Below are 12,723 nucleotides of genomic sequence, written 5' to 3' on the forward strand. Positions count from 1 at the left end.
CTTCCTTCTTTTTCTTCCTTCCTTCTTCCCTTCCTTCCTTTTTTCCTTCCTTCCTTCCTTCTTCCCTTCCTTCCTTTTTTCCTTCCTTCTTCCTTCCTTCCTTCCTTCCTTTTATTTCATTCTTTCCTTTTTTTTTTTTTTTTTTTCGAGACAGGGTTTCTCTGTGTAGCTTGTGCCTTTCATGGAACTCACTTTGGAGACCAGATTGGCTTCGAACTCACAGAGATCTGCCTGCCTCTGCATCCTGAAGGCTGTTTCTTAAGAATAGCAAAAGATCTTTGATGTCTTCATGGCTGGCTAGAGAAGTGTCATGCATGAAACATTAACTCTGGGTTCCAGAAATAACATTTTTCAGGGTTGAGAAGGTTTTCAATGGTAGCAAATGTTACACTAAGTCAGAAAACTCATCATGAAAACTACATATCCTGGTACTCAAGACAGAAAACAAGAGAGATTCCCTGTGGAGGGCACAACTTGTAGGCACATATGTGTCCAGGTGTGCAGAACACACCTTTAAAACCAGCAGTTGGGAGAAGAGGTAAGCAGATCTCTGTGGGTTCCTGCCAGAGTGTTTTACAGAGAGAGCTCCAAAACAGCCAGGACTGCATAAATAGATTCTGGATGTTTTTTTTTTTTTTTTTTTTTTTTTAAAAGAGAATAGCACAAGTAGTACAGAGCTATTTTGTGGAAAGGAGTAGCTCAGAGATTAGGAGAGCAGACCCTGGTGCAGGTGGTGGGAAGGAATGCTATTCCTCTACAGATAACTACATGATGAATCATGGAAGTCTAGAGTCCAGGGAGCTGCACTGAGACAGGGCTTGCCCAGCGCAGCACAGCAGAGGGCCATGGTTCCTTCCTTGTCTCCTTATTTTCCCTGATGACGTGAGATATCACCAAGCACTGGAATATTATTTGAGTGTATAACAATTGCAGTATTAGAATGTTGTCTATCTAGTATCAGAAATAGAAGAGATCAAAAGATGTTGACAAGTGTGGAGGATTGGGCCTCTTCAAACTTTAAAAAATTTAAAAAGGCTTATGTATTATATTTTATGTGCATGATTGTTTTTATACACATATATGTACATTTATTATATTTTATATAATCGAGTATTTTGCCTGTATGTATGTACAGCACATGCCCAGGATGCCAGAAGAGGTCATTGGATGTCTTGGAACCCAAATTACAGGTGGTTGTGAGCTGCTATGTGGATGGTGGGAACTGAACCCAGATGCTCTCAAGAGCAATGTGCACTCTTAAGAGCTGAGCCATCTTTCTAGCCCCAGAAACTGGTACTCTTACACAGCAATGGGAATGTGAAGAAAAGCAGGTGTGCAGATCATTACAAAGACTCCTCAAAAAAGTAAAAGGAAAGGGACATTATGACTTGGTAGCCATATCTCAGGATATTTGTTCAAGATTATTGATATCAGAATTTTTTTAATTTAAATTTTTGTTTTTAATCATGCCAAGTTATTTAAAATAGTGAGTGAATCTATGAAATCCCTTTAAGTACATCATGCACTCATGTACTTATATGGTATTTGCTCTTCCACAGCCCCTCCCCTCACTAATTCCTCTTTCTCATAGACAATCTACAGGATTTGAAGTTTATGTGTAAAATCTTAGTTTCCAAGTGAGAACACTTGCTTGAGAATTTGTCTTTTTGAATTTGGTTTATTTCATTCAACATGATAATCTCATATGCCCTGGCTTTTTAGCAAATGACATGAAATCAGAATCCTAGAGGGATATTGACACTTCTAAGTTTATGCCTATCCCATTGTGAACTGATAAAATGTGATAAAGAGAATATGACATAAAAGCCACTGTTATAAATGATTCCATCCAAGTGATGTCTATAAAAGTCAGAGAGCAAAGAAGAGAACAGACCCTTGGTTTATGGGAGCTGAGGTGGAGGAACTAGGAAGACGGCAACCACTGGGTATTAACTTTCAATTATTCCAGCTAGAAACCCTTCATGGTTCTGCTGTTCATCATCATGCTAGTGTTACTAATGCAGGGTACCATGTTGAGCATTTGAAAGTCTATTGATTATGTGTACTTTTCATTAAGTGATTTATCATAATAAAATGATAGACAATATGGAATGATGATAGCACAGGGTTTATTAAAATTGCTTGCTTCCAAGGATACAACTCATAAGTGAGCAGAAAAAAGAAAATAGTACACAAAATTCTGGGAAAATTCAGGAAAAAACAGAGTTCAGAAGATAAGTGTTTAAATAAAGTTGTTTTGGAGGAAGTATTTTGTTAAGTTATTTGGTATGAGATATAAAGATCTTGGCTCAGATTTAAACTGATTCCAGACCTTCACAACAGTCCTCCATGAAGATGGAACAAATTCCATAATGTTTGGAGATGAGGAGAGGGAAGGTGGAAGACTCCATCCTTTCTCAAAGCATTTCTCACACTTAAGTAGGGATTTACATTGGTCAGGTTTCCTGGTGAGAACATGAAGGTGGTCAGCCAAGGGTGAGATGTGGCTTTGTGTTGCTAGGTCACATCAGCTCTCCCCAGAGCATGGCAGTGCAGATGTTCCTTTGTGGAGCTGGTCAGCAGCAGCAGGGCTGGCAGCAGGGTGTGCTGCAGGTGATGCTCACACAGGTTGGTTTAAAAGAGGTGGTCTTGCGGCAGGTGGTTTCACAGCAAGTTGGTTGGCAGCTGAGTTGTAAGAAGCAGGGCTGGCAGCAGGTGGGCACACAGCAGCAGGGTTGGCAGCAGGGTGGGCTGCAACCAATGGTCACACAATTTGTTTTGCAACAGGTATTCTTGCAGCAACTGGTTTCACAGCAAGCTGGTTGACAGCTGATGTTTATGGAGCTGGGCTGGCAGCAGATGGGCTTACAGCAGCAGGGCGGGCAGCAGCTGGACACACAGCAGCAGGGCTGGCAGCAGGGTGTGCTGCAGCAGATGCTCACACAGGTTGGCTTGCAACAGGTGGTCTTGCAGCATGTGCTTTTCAGAGCATGTTGGTGGGCAGCAGGGCTGGCAGCAGTTTTGACAGACTTGATGTTGCAGCAGCTGGACTGGCAGCTGGGTATGCAGCAGCAACTTGGGAGACAGCAAGGCTGGCAGCAGATGGACTCAGGGCAGCTGCTGGATTCACAGCAAGAGGTGGTCTTGCAGCAGGTGGTGCTGCAGCAGCTAGGCTGACAGCAAGGTGGGCAGCAGCAGAGGGTCATGGTATCAGGTGTGGAGGGTGATAGTCTGTTCACAGGTGAGTTTTCAACAGTGTAGCAAGTTCTTCCAGTCAGGGCCTTTTATACAACTGGCCTTCAAGGTTTGGGCCAATCAGAAAGACTCTTCCTCTTTGTGTACCATTTCCATATTTAATTTGTGTTTTTGAAGAAGGAAATTCTCACCTAATGCTCTGAATCATTTGAAAGTGTTCATTGCTTACTTGGGAATAGCTCACTTGAACTTGTTCCAATAAGTCATGGGTTCATTCCTTCAGCGCTGTTGTAACTCTCATCACCATCTGGTCCTTTGATAGCTCCTGCCTCGATGGAAAGGTCAAGATTAGTTTGTTCTTGATCACTTCCTCTTCCTGTAAGCGGCTTCATGTGACCCGTGAAGATGGTTCGCTACTCGCTTGACACAGAAAACCCTACAAAATCATGCAAATCGAGAGGTTTTTTGATGCACATGCTTAAGAATGCAGAGAGTAATGCTGAACTTAAGGGTTTAGATGTGGATTCTCTAGTCATTGAACACATGCAGGTGAAGAAAGCACCTAAGATGCGCCTATGGACTTACAGAGCTCATGGCGGGATTAACACATACATGAGCTCCCTCTGCCACATCGAGATGATCCTCACTGAAAAGGAACAAAGTGTTCCAAAGCCAGAAGAGGAGGTTTCGCAAAGAAGAAGATATCCCAGAAGAAACTGAAGAAACAAAAACTTATGGCACGGGAATAGATTCCACATAAAATAAATGCTGATAGAAGTAAAAAAAAAAAAAAAAAAAAAAAGATTAGTTTCTTCTTACATCTTTCTTGTGTCACCATGACTGGCTGTTTCCAATGTGGCCTTGAACTCACAGAGATCCAGGGGGATTTTTGCCTCTGGATAGCTAGGATTAAAGGCATGTGCTACTCTGTCTATCCTCTACGTTTAGTATTGTGGCTGTCCTGTTCTCTGAACTCAAGGAAGTATTAGCGTGAACAATATTTTGGGGGAACACAATACCACCACATTTATGCCTTTCAGTTACACTTGAGGCCTGCTGCACAGGAAGGAATCCATGCCTGGTATTGTAAACCCATTCAATTTCCCATGACTGGTAAGTTCATAAGTATGAGAAAGGAACTTATACTGCTATTGTTTAATTCATTGACATGACATCAAACTACCTTCTAAATATCTATGTTTATTTCTATAGACCAATGCTATTTTCTCAGCCTTAATCAGAGAAGCCTCTCTGCAGCCAATGGTAGTGAATGCACAGTCTCATGGCTGCCCAAGATGCTGAGAATACATGATGATTGATGGACCAGCACCAAGGAAGATATTTGTGCCACCTTCTGTAAGGTTCAGAGAAAACTGAGACAAAGGGGCAGGAAGAATGTAAGCGCTGGAAGATGGGAGAATGTCTGTCAAATGTTATCCTCCAAATGGCCCAGGACAGCCATTGATTTTTACAAACTCATAGCAGATGTGTTTATTTCACTGAACATGTACAAGATCAGCCCTGTCAATAATCAATGATTGATGGGGAGGGGCTTCATTGCTTAACTATTTTGATAAGTTCTGGGAGAGGATGTCTTCAGTTTTGTTCCCATTGCTGAGCTCACCATGCTCCTGTGGATAGCTTCAAAACCCTGGATACTTGGACAGCCCTGCTTAAAGTCTTTGGGCCACACACCAAAAAAAAAAATGAGTATGGAAAAGAGATTCATATGAAGTGGATGGGTTGACATGGGTGGCAGTAAAATCAGGGAATGTAGGGGTAAGAGCGATCAGTATGCATTATAAACATGTTTGAAACTGTCAGGGAACAAATTTGATTATTCAAACAATAATAATAATAAGAAGAAAATAACAATAATAATAATAATAATAATAATATTGTTCAGAAAGTAAGAAAGAGCCAACTCAGCTATTCTGTTAAGGGTTTGTGCTTAGATTCCTAGTAGCACACTAATGTTTCCATATGTTAACATTCTTGTGAACACTTATAAGTTATAGCAGTTTGCTATTTGTCTCTTCTCACTTATAGAGGTGTTAAGGTTTAAACAAAGGATGTGCCAGCTAAATTCACTGAAGAGAATCTGGGGAAATGTGCCTGCTAACTAAACATAACTAAGAAGCTGATGCTTCCAGATTGTCACCAGATCCATAAACACAAAAACAGGCAAGCACTGGGTCTTTGGGAAGACATCTGGCTACTCTACTGACAGAGAAATTGCGAATTTCAAAGACATCATAGGTGAAGCTCTGAGTTGGTAGAGAAGGCACTTTGGGGTCTGGGGAGATAGCTCAGTTGTTAAGACCACTGGATGCTCTTGCAGAGAGCACAGATTTAGTTCTCAGCCCATATATGGCAGTTCACTACTGTCTGTAACTCTAGTTCCAGGGCATCAGTTGCCTTCTTCTGGTTTCTGTGGGCACTGTGCATGTATGGTGCACATAATACCTGTAGACAAACATTCATATCTTTATATATTCATAAACAAGTTGACTTTTATGACAGATAAACTCATAACTGACTTTATAGCATGTTATGAAGGGATAAAATAAAAGAGTTTCTATTCTCAGACCTGGTCTTCTTATCCTTCTAGGAATAATGGAAAGAGCTGAGATACCACTGAGCTATGGACCTCATTCTTGGCCAGAGTATAGGAAGGGAGATGTGACAGGTCAAACAACTTTTTATATAAATGAAGCATGAGAGATTCTCTGGTGGGTCAGGGGATACAGAGGAGAAGTTTAAATAATGAATAAGAATATCATCCTTCAACTATTCAGGGTGGGATTCCAGTGCTGGGAGAGTTCATATTCCTTTAACTCTCCTATGACCTGGCTTGAGTGTGGGCTGAAGGCTGGCAGTCAGGAGATAATACTGTGGGTCAGGAATTAAGTAGGGAGGTGTAGAATGGGATGGTAATGAATCTCAGGGTGGACTTCAGGTCAGCATAATGTATTTTAGAGCATTTTTACTCATCCTCCTACCATACTCTGTTTCTCTTCCTTCCTTCCTTCCTCCCTTCCTTCCTTCCTTCCTTCCTTCCTTCCTTCCTTCCTTCCTTCCTTCCTTTCTTTCCTTTACTTTTTTTTTTTGGTGTTTTGAGACAGGGTTTCTCTGTGTAGCTTTGCGCCTTTCCTGGACTCACTTTGGAGACCAGGCTGGCCTCGACTCACAGAATCTGCCTGCCTTTGCCTCCCAAAGGCTGTTTCTTAAGAATAGCAAAGAATCTGGATATCTTCGTGGCTGGGCAGAGAAGTGTCATGTAAGAAACATTCATTCTGGGTTCCAGAAATAACATTTTTCAGGGTTTGAGAAGGTTTTCAATGGTAGCAAAAGTTACACTAAGTCAGAAAACTCATCATGAAAACTACACATCCTGGTGCTCAAGACAGAAATCAAGAGAGATTCCCTGTGGAGGGCACAACTTGTAAGCACATATGTGTCCATGTGTGCAGCATACATCTTTAAAACCAGCAGTAGGGAGGAAGAGGCAGGCAGATCTCTGTGAGTTCCTGCCAGAGTGTTTTACAGAGAGAATTCCAGAACAGCCAGAGCTACATAAATAGATTCTGGTTGGTTTTTTTTTTTTTTAAGAGAATAACACAAGTAGCTACAGGGCCATTTTTTGTGGAAAGGAGTAACTCAGAGATGAGGAGAGCAGGCCCTGGTGCAGGTGGTGGGAAGGAATGCTATTCCTCTACAGATAACTACATGATGAAGCACGGAAGTCTAGAGCCAGGGAGCTGCACTGAGACAGGGCTTGCCCAGCGCAGCACAGCAGAGGGCCATGGTTCCTTCCTTGTCTGCTTATTTTCCCTGAGGGCGTGAGATATCACCAAGCACTGGAATATTATTTGAGTGTATAATAACTGCAGTATTAGAATGTTGTCTATCTAGTATCAGAAATAGAAGAATTCAAAAGGTGTTGACATGTGTGTGGAGGATTGGACCTCTTCAAACTTTAAAAAATTTAAAAAGGTTTATATATTTTATTTTTTGTACATGATTGTTTTGACTGCACATATGTATGTACACCTATTACATTTTATGTATACAAGTATTTTGCCTGTATGTATGTATATACAGCACATGCCCAGGGATGCCAGAAGAGGTCATTGGAGGTCTTGGCACCCAAATTATAGGTGGTTGTGAGCTGCTATGTGGATGGTGGGAACTGAGCCCAGGTTCCCTCAAGAGCTGTGTGTGCTCTTAAGAGCTGAGCCATCTCTCTAACCCCAGAAACTGGTACTCTTACACAGCAATGGGAATGTGATGAAAAGCAGGTGTGCAGAACGTTACAAAGACTCCTCAAAAAAGTAAAAGGAAAGGGACATTATGACTTGGTAGCCATATCTCAGGATATTTGTTCAAGATCATTGAAATTGGAGTATTTAATAATTTGCATTTTTTATTTTTAATCATCCCCATTTATTGAATGTAGTGACTTGAATCTATGAAGTCCCCTTAAGCATATCATGCACTCATGTACTTATATGATATTTGTTCTTCCACAGCCTCTCCCCTTGTTCTTACAGACAATCTATCAGAATTGAAATTCCTGTGTAAAATCTTGGGTTTCCAATGACAACACTTGCTCCAAAATTTGTCTTTTTCAATTTGGTCTATTTTATTCAACATGATAATCACATATGCCCCTGTTTTTTTTATAGCAAATGACATGGTTGAATTCCAAATCCTAGAGGGATATTGACACTTCTAAGTTTATGCCTATCCCATTGTGAACTGATAAGATGTGATAAAGAAAATATGACAGAAAAGCCACTGTTATAAATGATTCCATCCAAGTGATGTTTATAAAAGTCAGACAGCAAAGAGGAGAACAGACCCTTGGTTTATGGGAGCTGAGGTGGAGGAACCAGGAAGACGGCAACCACTGGGTGTTAACTTTCAATTTTTCCAGCTAGGAACTCTCCATTGATTGGCTGTTCACCAACATGCTAGTGTTACTAATGTAGGGCACCACGTTGAGCATTTGAAAGTCTATTGATTCTGTGGATATTTCATTAAGTAATTTATCAAAATAAAATGATAGACAATATGGAATGATGATAGCACAGAGTTTATTAAAATTGCTTGCTTCCAGGGACACAACTCATAAGTGAGCAGAAAGAAGAAAACAGTACACAAATATCTGGGGAAATTCAGAAGAAAATCCAGTTGAGAAGATAAGTGGTTAAATAGAGTTATTGTTGGGGAAGCGTTTTATTAAGTTATTTGGTGACAGATCTAAAGATCTTGGCTCAGAACTTAAACTGATTCCAGACCTTCACATGAGCCCCTATGAAGATGGCAAAAGATCCATAATCTTGGGTAAGAGGAGAGTGAGGATGAGGGACTCCATCCTTCCTCAATGCATTTCCAACACATAAGTAGGAATTTACATTGGTCAGGTTTCCTGCTGAGAACATGAATGTGGTCAGCAAAGGTTGAGATGATGCTTTGTGCAGCTCGGTCACATCAGCTCTCCCCAGAGCATGGCAGTGCAGACGTTCCTTTGTGGAGCTGGTCAGCAGCAGCAGGGCTGGCAGCAGGGTGTGCTGCAGCTGATGCTCACACAGGTTGGTTGAAAAGAGGTGGTCTTATGGCAGGTGGTTTCACAGCAAGTTGGTTGACAGTTGATCTTTATGGAGCTGGGCTGGCAGCAGGTGGGCACACAGCAGCAGGGCAGGCAGCAGGTGGGCACACAGCAACAGGGCTGGAAGCAGGGTGGGCTGCAACCAATGGTCACACAATTTGTTTTGCAAGAGGTATTCTTGCAGCAACTGGTTTCACAGCAAGCTGGTTGACAGCTGATCTTTATGGAGCTGGGCTGGCAGCAGCTGGGCTCACAGCAGCAGGGTGGGCAGCAGCTGGACACAGAGCAGCAGGGCTGGCAGCAGGGTGTGCTGCAGCAGATGCTCACACAGGTTGGCTTGCAACAGGTGGTCTTGTAGCATGTGCTTTCAGAGCATGTTGGTGGGCAGCAGGGCTGGCAGCAGTTGCTGACAGACTTGATGTTGCAGCAGCTGGACTGGCAGCAGGGTATGCAGCAGCAACTTGGGGGACAGCAAGGCTGGCAGCAGATGGACTCAGGGCAGCTGCTGGATTCACAGCAAGAGGTGGTCTTGCAGCAGGTGGTGCTGCAGCAGCTAGGCTGACAGCAAGGTGGGCAGCAGCAGAGGGTCATGGTATCAGGTGTGGAGGGTGATAGTCTGTTCACAGGTGAGTTTTCAACAGTGTAGCAAGTTCTTCCAGTCAGGGCCTTTTATACAACTGTCCTCCAAGGTTTGGGCCAATCAGAAAGACTCTTCCTCTTTGTGTACCATTTCCATATTTAATTTGTGTTTTTGAAGAAGGAAATTCTCACCTAATGCTCTGAATCATTTGAAAGTGTTCATTGCTTACTTGGGAATAGCTCACTTGAACTTGTTCCAATAAGTCATGGGTTCATCCCTTCAGCGCTGTTGTAACTCTCATCACCATCTGTTCCTTTGGTAGCTCCTGCCTCCATGGGAAGGTCAAGATTAGTTTGTTCTTACAACTTTTTTCTGCTATCTGCACTTAAATTGATACATGTCTCTGGGTATGTGTAGCATGAATCTTAAAAGGTCTTCTTAATAAAAACAAACCTGGAGCCAGGTATTGTGGTGAGCGCTGGAAGATCAGAGAAGCAGCATAAGCCACAGCTACCTCACCTTGCCAATTGCTCAGCTGATTCTGTTTTCTCAGACTGGAAGCCTCTGAGTCCTCATCCAGAATGAATCTCAGCTGAACTGCTGCTAGAAGCCTGAAAGCTTAACCTGTCAAATGCTTCTAGTTTGTGGTCTTCATGCCTTATATATCTTTATGTTTTTGCCATCACTCCGTGGAATTAAAGGCTCACTTGTTGGGATTAAATGTGTGTGTCACCATGACTGGCTGTTTGAAATGTGGCCTTGAACTCATAGAGATTCAGGGGGATGTCTTTCTGTGGAATGCTGGCATTAAATGCGTGAGTGCCATCATTTTCTAGCCTCTCTATATAGTGGATGTTTGTTCACTGACCCCAGATAAATTTATTAGGGTGCACCATATTTTGGGTAACACATTATCACCACAGGTATGATGGTGCTTTATTCACAATGATGTCCTCTCTGTCTAGTTCCCTGAGTGTTGCCCACAAAGCCCAATTCCAAAGTGTCCCAGGTGTCAATTCTGTGTGATTTCCTATCCCTGTGTATGTGGGGTTCATTTAACAGTGGTTTAAGATAAGGCTATATTGAATTGTGTGCTTCATAGCAGATTAGAACCCAGAACTGACGTGTATAAAGAGAAACAGCATATTAGAAATAAGGAGACATCAGTGGAGTGTGGTGACCATCAGTCTTGACTGTCCTCTGCAGGGTAGTTGTGCTGACCATCTATCCTGACTGAATGTCCGCTCCTGGGTAGATGTAGTGACAATTAATCCTGACTGAATGTCTGATCCTGGGTAGATGTGGTGACCATCAGTCTTGACTGACAGCTTCTGGGTAAATGTGGTTATCAATAATCCTGGCTGACTGTCTGCTCCCAGGAGCTCATTTGGATAAAGTGTTAAGATCCAGACAAATGAGGGTGAGCTGGTGACTCCAGTGCACATCTGGCTGTCAGCAGGAGCATTGATCTTAGACTGGTGATCTCCTGATTTCCTTCCATCTGCTTGGCTCTCTAAACTCTGTCCTCATCTTTCTCTGACTGTTTTTGTTCTTCATTTTCTGGAATGTTCTACATCTTCACTTTTCAGAAATCTGTCTTGAAGTTTTTTAAGAAAATACTTTGAATGTTATTGGGTTTATTTAAAATATTTTATTTTTATTATTTTTATTTTTATCCATTTATTCTTCATTTTTTTTCGTTCAATACAGTTTCACTATGAAGCACTGACTGGCCTGGAATTCACTGTGTAAACAAGGATGGCCCGAATATCACAAAGATTTTCCTAACTCTGTCTCTTGCATGCAAGGATTAAAGGGTTCTTTCATGATGCCTTTTACTGATTTCATATATGCAAATAATATGTTTTGATTATACCATTTCCTAATGACTCTCTTGTATTTCTCTTCCACTGAACCTTTTTTTCTTCCTCCAAAGATTCCCTCCAGTGGTCATTGTGTGTGTGTGTGTGTGTGTGTGTGTGTGTGTGTGTGTGTGTGTGTGTATGTTTGTGTCTATGTATGTGTCTGTGTCTTTCTGTGTTTGTTTGTGTGTATCCATCCCACTGAGTTTAATTAGTGTTGCTTTCATGAGCATGGTAGGCAGTTATTGGCAACATAACTCTGGTTACATTACTGGTTTCTTTTCTCTATGTCCTATGACCAAATCATATGATGTTTTCAGCAGTAGTGTCTTACTAGCTGGGTCTGGTGGGTAATCAAAAGCTAATAGTGTGTGTTGTTTTGGAGACCTGTGGGCTTCTGATAGGGTTTTTAATCACATACCCAAACTAGGATTTTGTTTAATTGCCTATAGCTTCTGGGAGCCGCACTACTCATGCAGTGTACTTCCATTTAGACTCTTCTTATTATACTTGTCAACTAGTGTAGAAAATAATCAGTCTCGAGTTAACTTTTAGTACATCATTAGTTTTGATTAACTCTCCCCTCCACTCTGTGTTATTCTCCATTCCCCTAGTACTAGTTCCCTGCAAACATTTCCACCACGATAGTCATAGTCTACCTCTCTATTTTTATTGACATGTGTTCTACTGTCTCCTGTCTTTTAAGCCCTTCCCACATCATCAGTCCCTGTCAATCTCCCTGGCCTCTACAGGCATTCCAAGATAAACACACAAATCTAAAAATTCAAAACTCAGACTCACATAGGAGAAGGGGTATTAGTTGGGGGCCAAAATAGAATGTGTTCCATTTTATGTTGGGTTTTGCCTAGAGTGAGGATCAGGGACCTAGTATTAGTCTTGTACAATTAGACATCTCAGTTTCTCAGTGCTGTCTGTTAAAGGGGATGTGTTATACTCCACTATGTGTTATTGGGACATTTTAATACTCGTATGGATGCATACTCCAATATGTGTGTGTTTGTGTTCATGTGTGTGTATGCACCAGGGGCTGGAGGACAATGTCAGGTTTCATTATCACACATGCCATCCACCTCTTTTGAGACAGAGACTCTTCTCCCCTGTCCCCACCCAAACAGGACAAGCGCTTGTTAGTCCTCTAACAAGGAATTTTATTCATGTTGGCCATCAGAAATAGAGAATAATTTTGGCTTCTTTGTCAAAAATTAGGTGTTCCTACGTGTGTAGATTAATGTCACGGTCTTCAATTCAATTCTATTGGATCACATGTTGATTTTTATGCCAGTACCAAGCTGTTTTAATTCCTGTAGCTCTATAGTAGAGCTTCAAGTCAGGATAATGAATCTTCCAGAGGTTGCTTTATTTGTAAAGGATTGTTTTAGCTATCCTGGGTTTTTGTTTTTCCATATGAAGTTGTGTATTGTTCTTTCCAGGTCTGTGAAGAATTGTGTTCA

The 12,723-nt window shown here is 41.7% G+C and overlaps 2 protein-coding genes across 2 annotated transcripts; both read right to left on the reverse strand.

Moving 5' to 3' along the window:
- Positions 1 to 2,112: 2,112 nt before the first annotated feature.
- On the reverse strand, positions 2,113 to 3,206 carry LOC114706984 (keratin-associated protein 9-1-like). Its single transcript, XM_037201222.1, has 2 exons — positions 3,160 to 3,206; positions 2,113 to 2,982 (listed from the first exon to the last, which is right to left on the reverse strand). Exons 1-2 carry the CDS (start codon positions 3,204 to 3,206, stop codon positions 2,577 to 2,579), a joined length of 453 nt encoding a protein of 150 aa, XP_037057117.1. The 3' UTR covers positions 2,113 to 2,576.
- Positions 3,207 to 8,740: 5,534 nt separating this feature from the next.
- Positions 8,741 to 9,442, reverse strand: LOC114706985 (keratin-associated protein 9-8-like). The gene has a single exon (XM_028889565.2). It carries the CDS (start codon positions 9,398 to 9,400, stop codon positions 8,741 to 8,743), a length of 660 nt encoding a protein of 219 aa, XP_028745398.1. The 5' UTR covers positions 9,401 to 9,442.
- Positions 9,443 to 12,723: the final 3,281 nt, after the last annotated feature.

Source organism: Peromyscus leucopus, chromosome 8b (genome assembly GCF_004664715.2).
Source record: "Peromyscus leucopus breed LL Stock chromosome 8b, UCI_PerLeu_2.1, whole genome shotgun sequence".
Lineage (NCBI taxonomy): Eukaryota > Metazoa > Chordata > Mammalia > Rodentia > Cricetidae > Peromyscus > Peromyscus leucopus.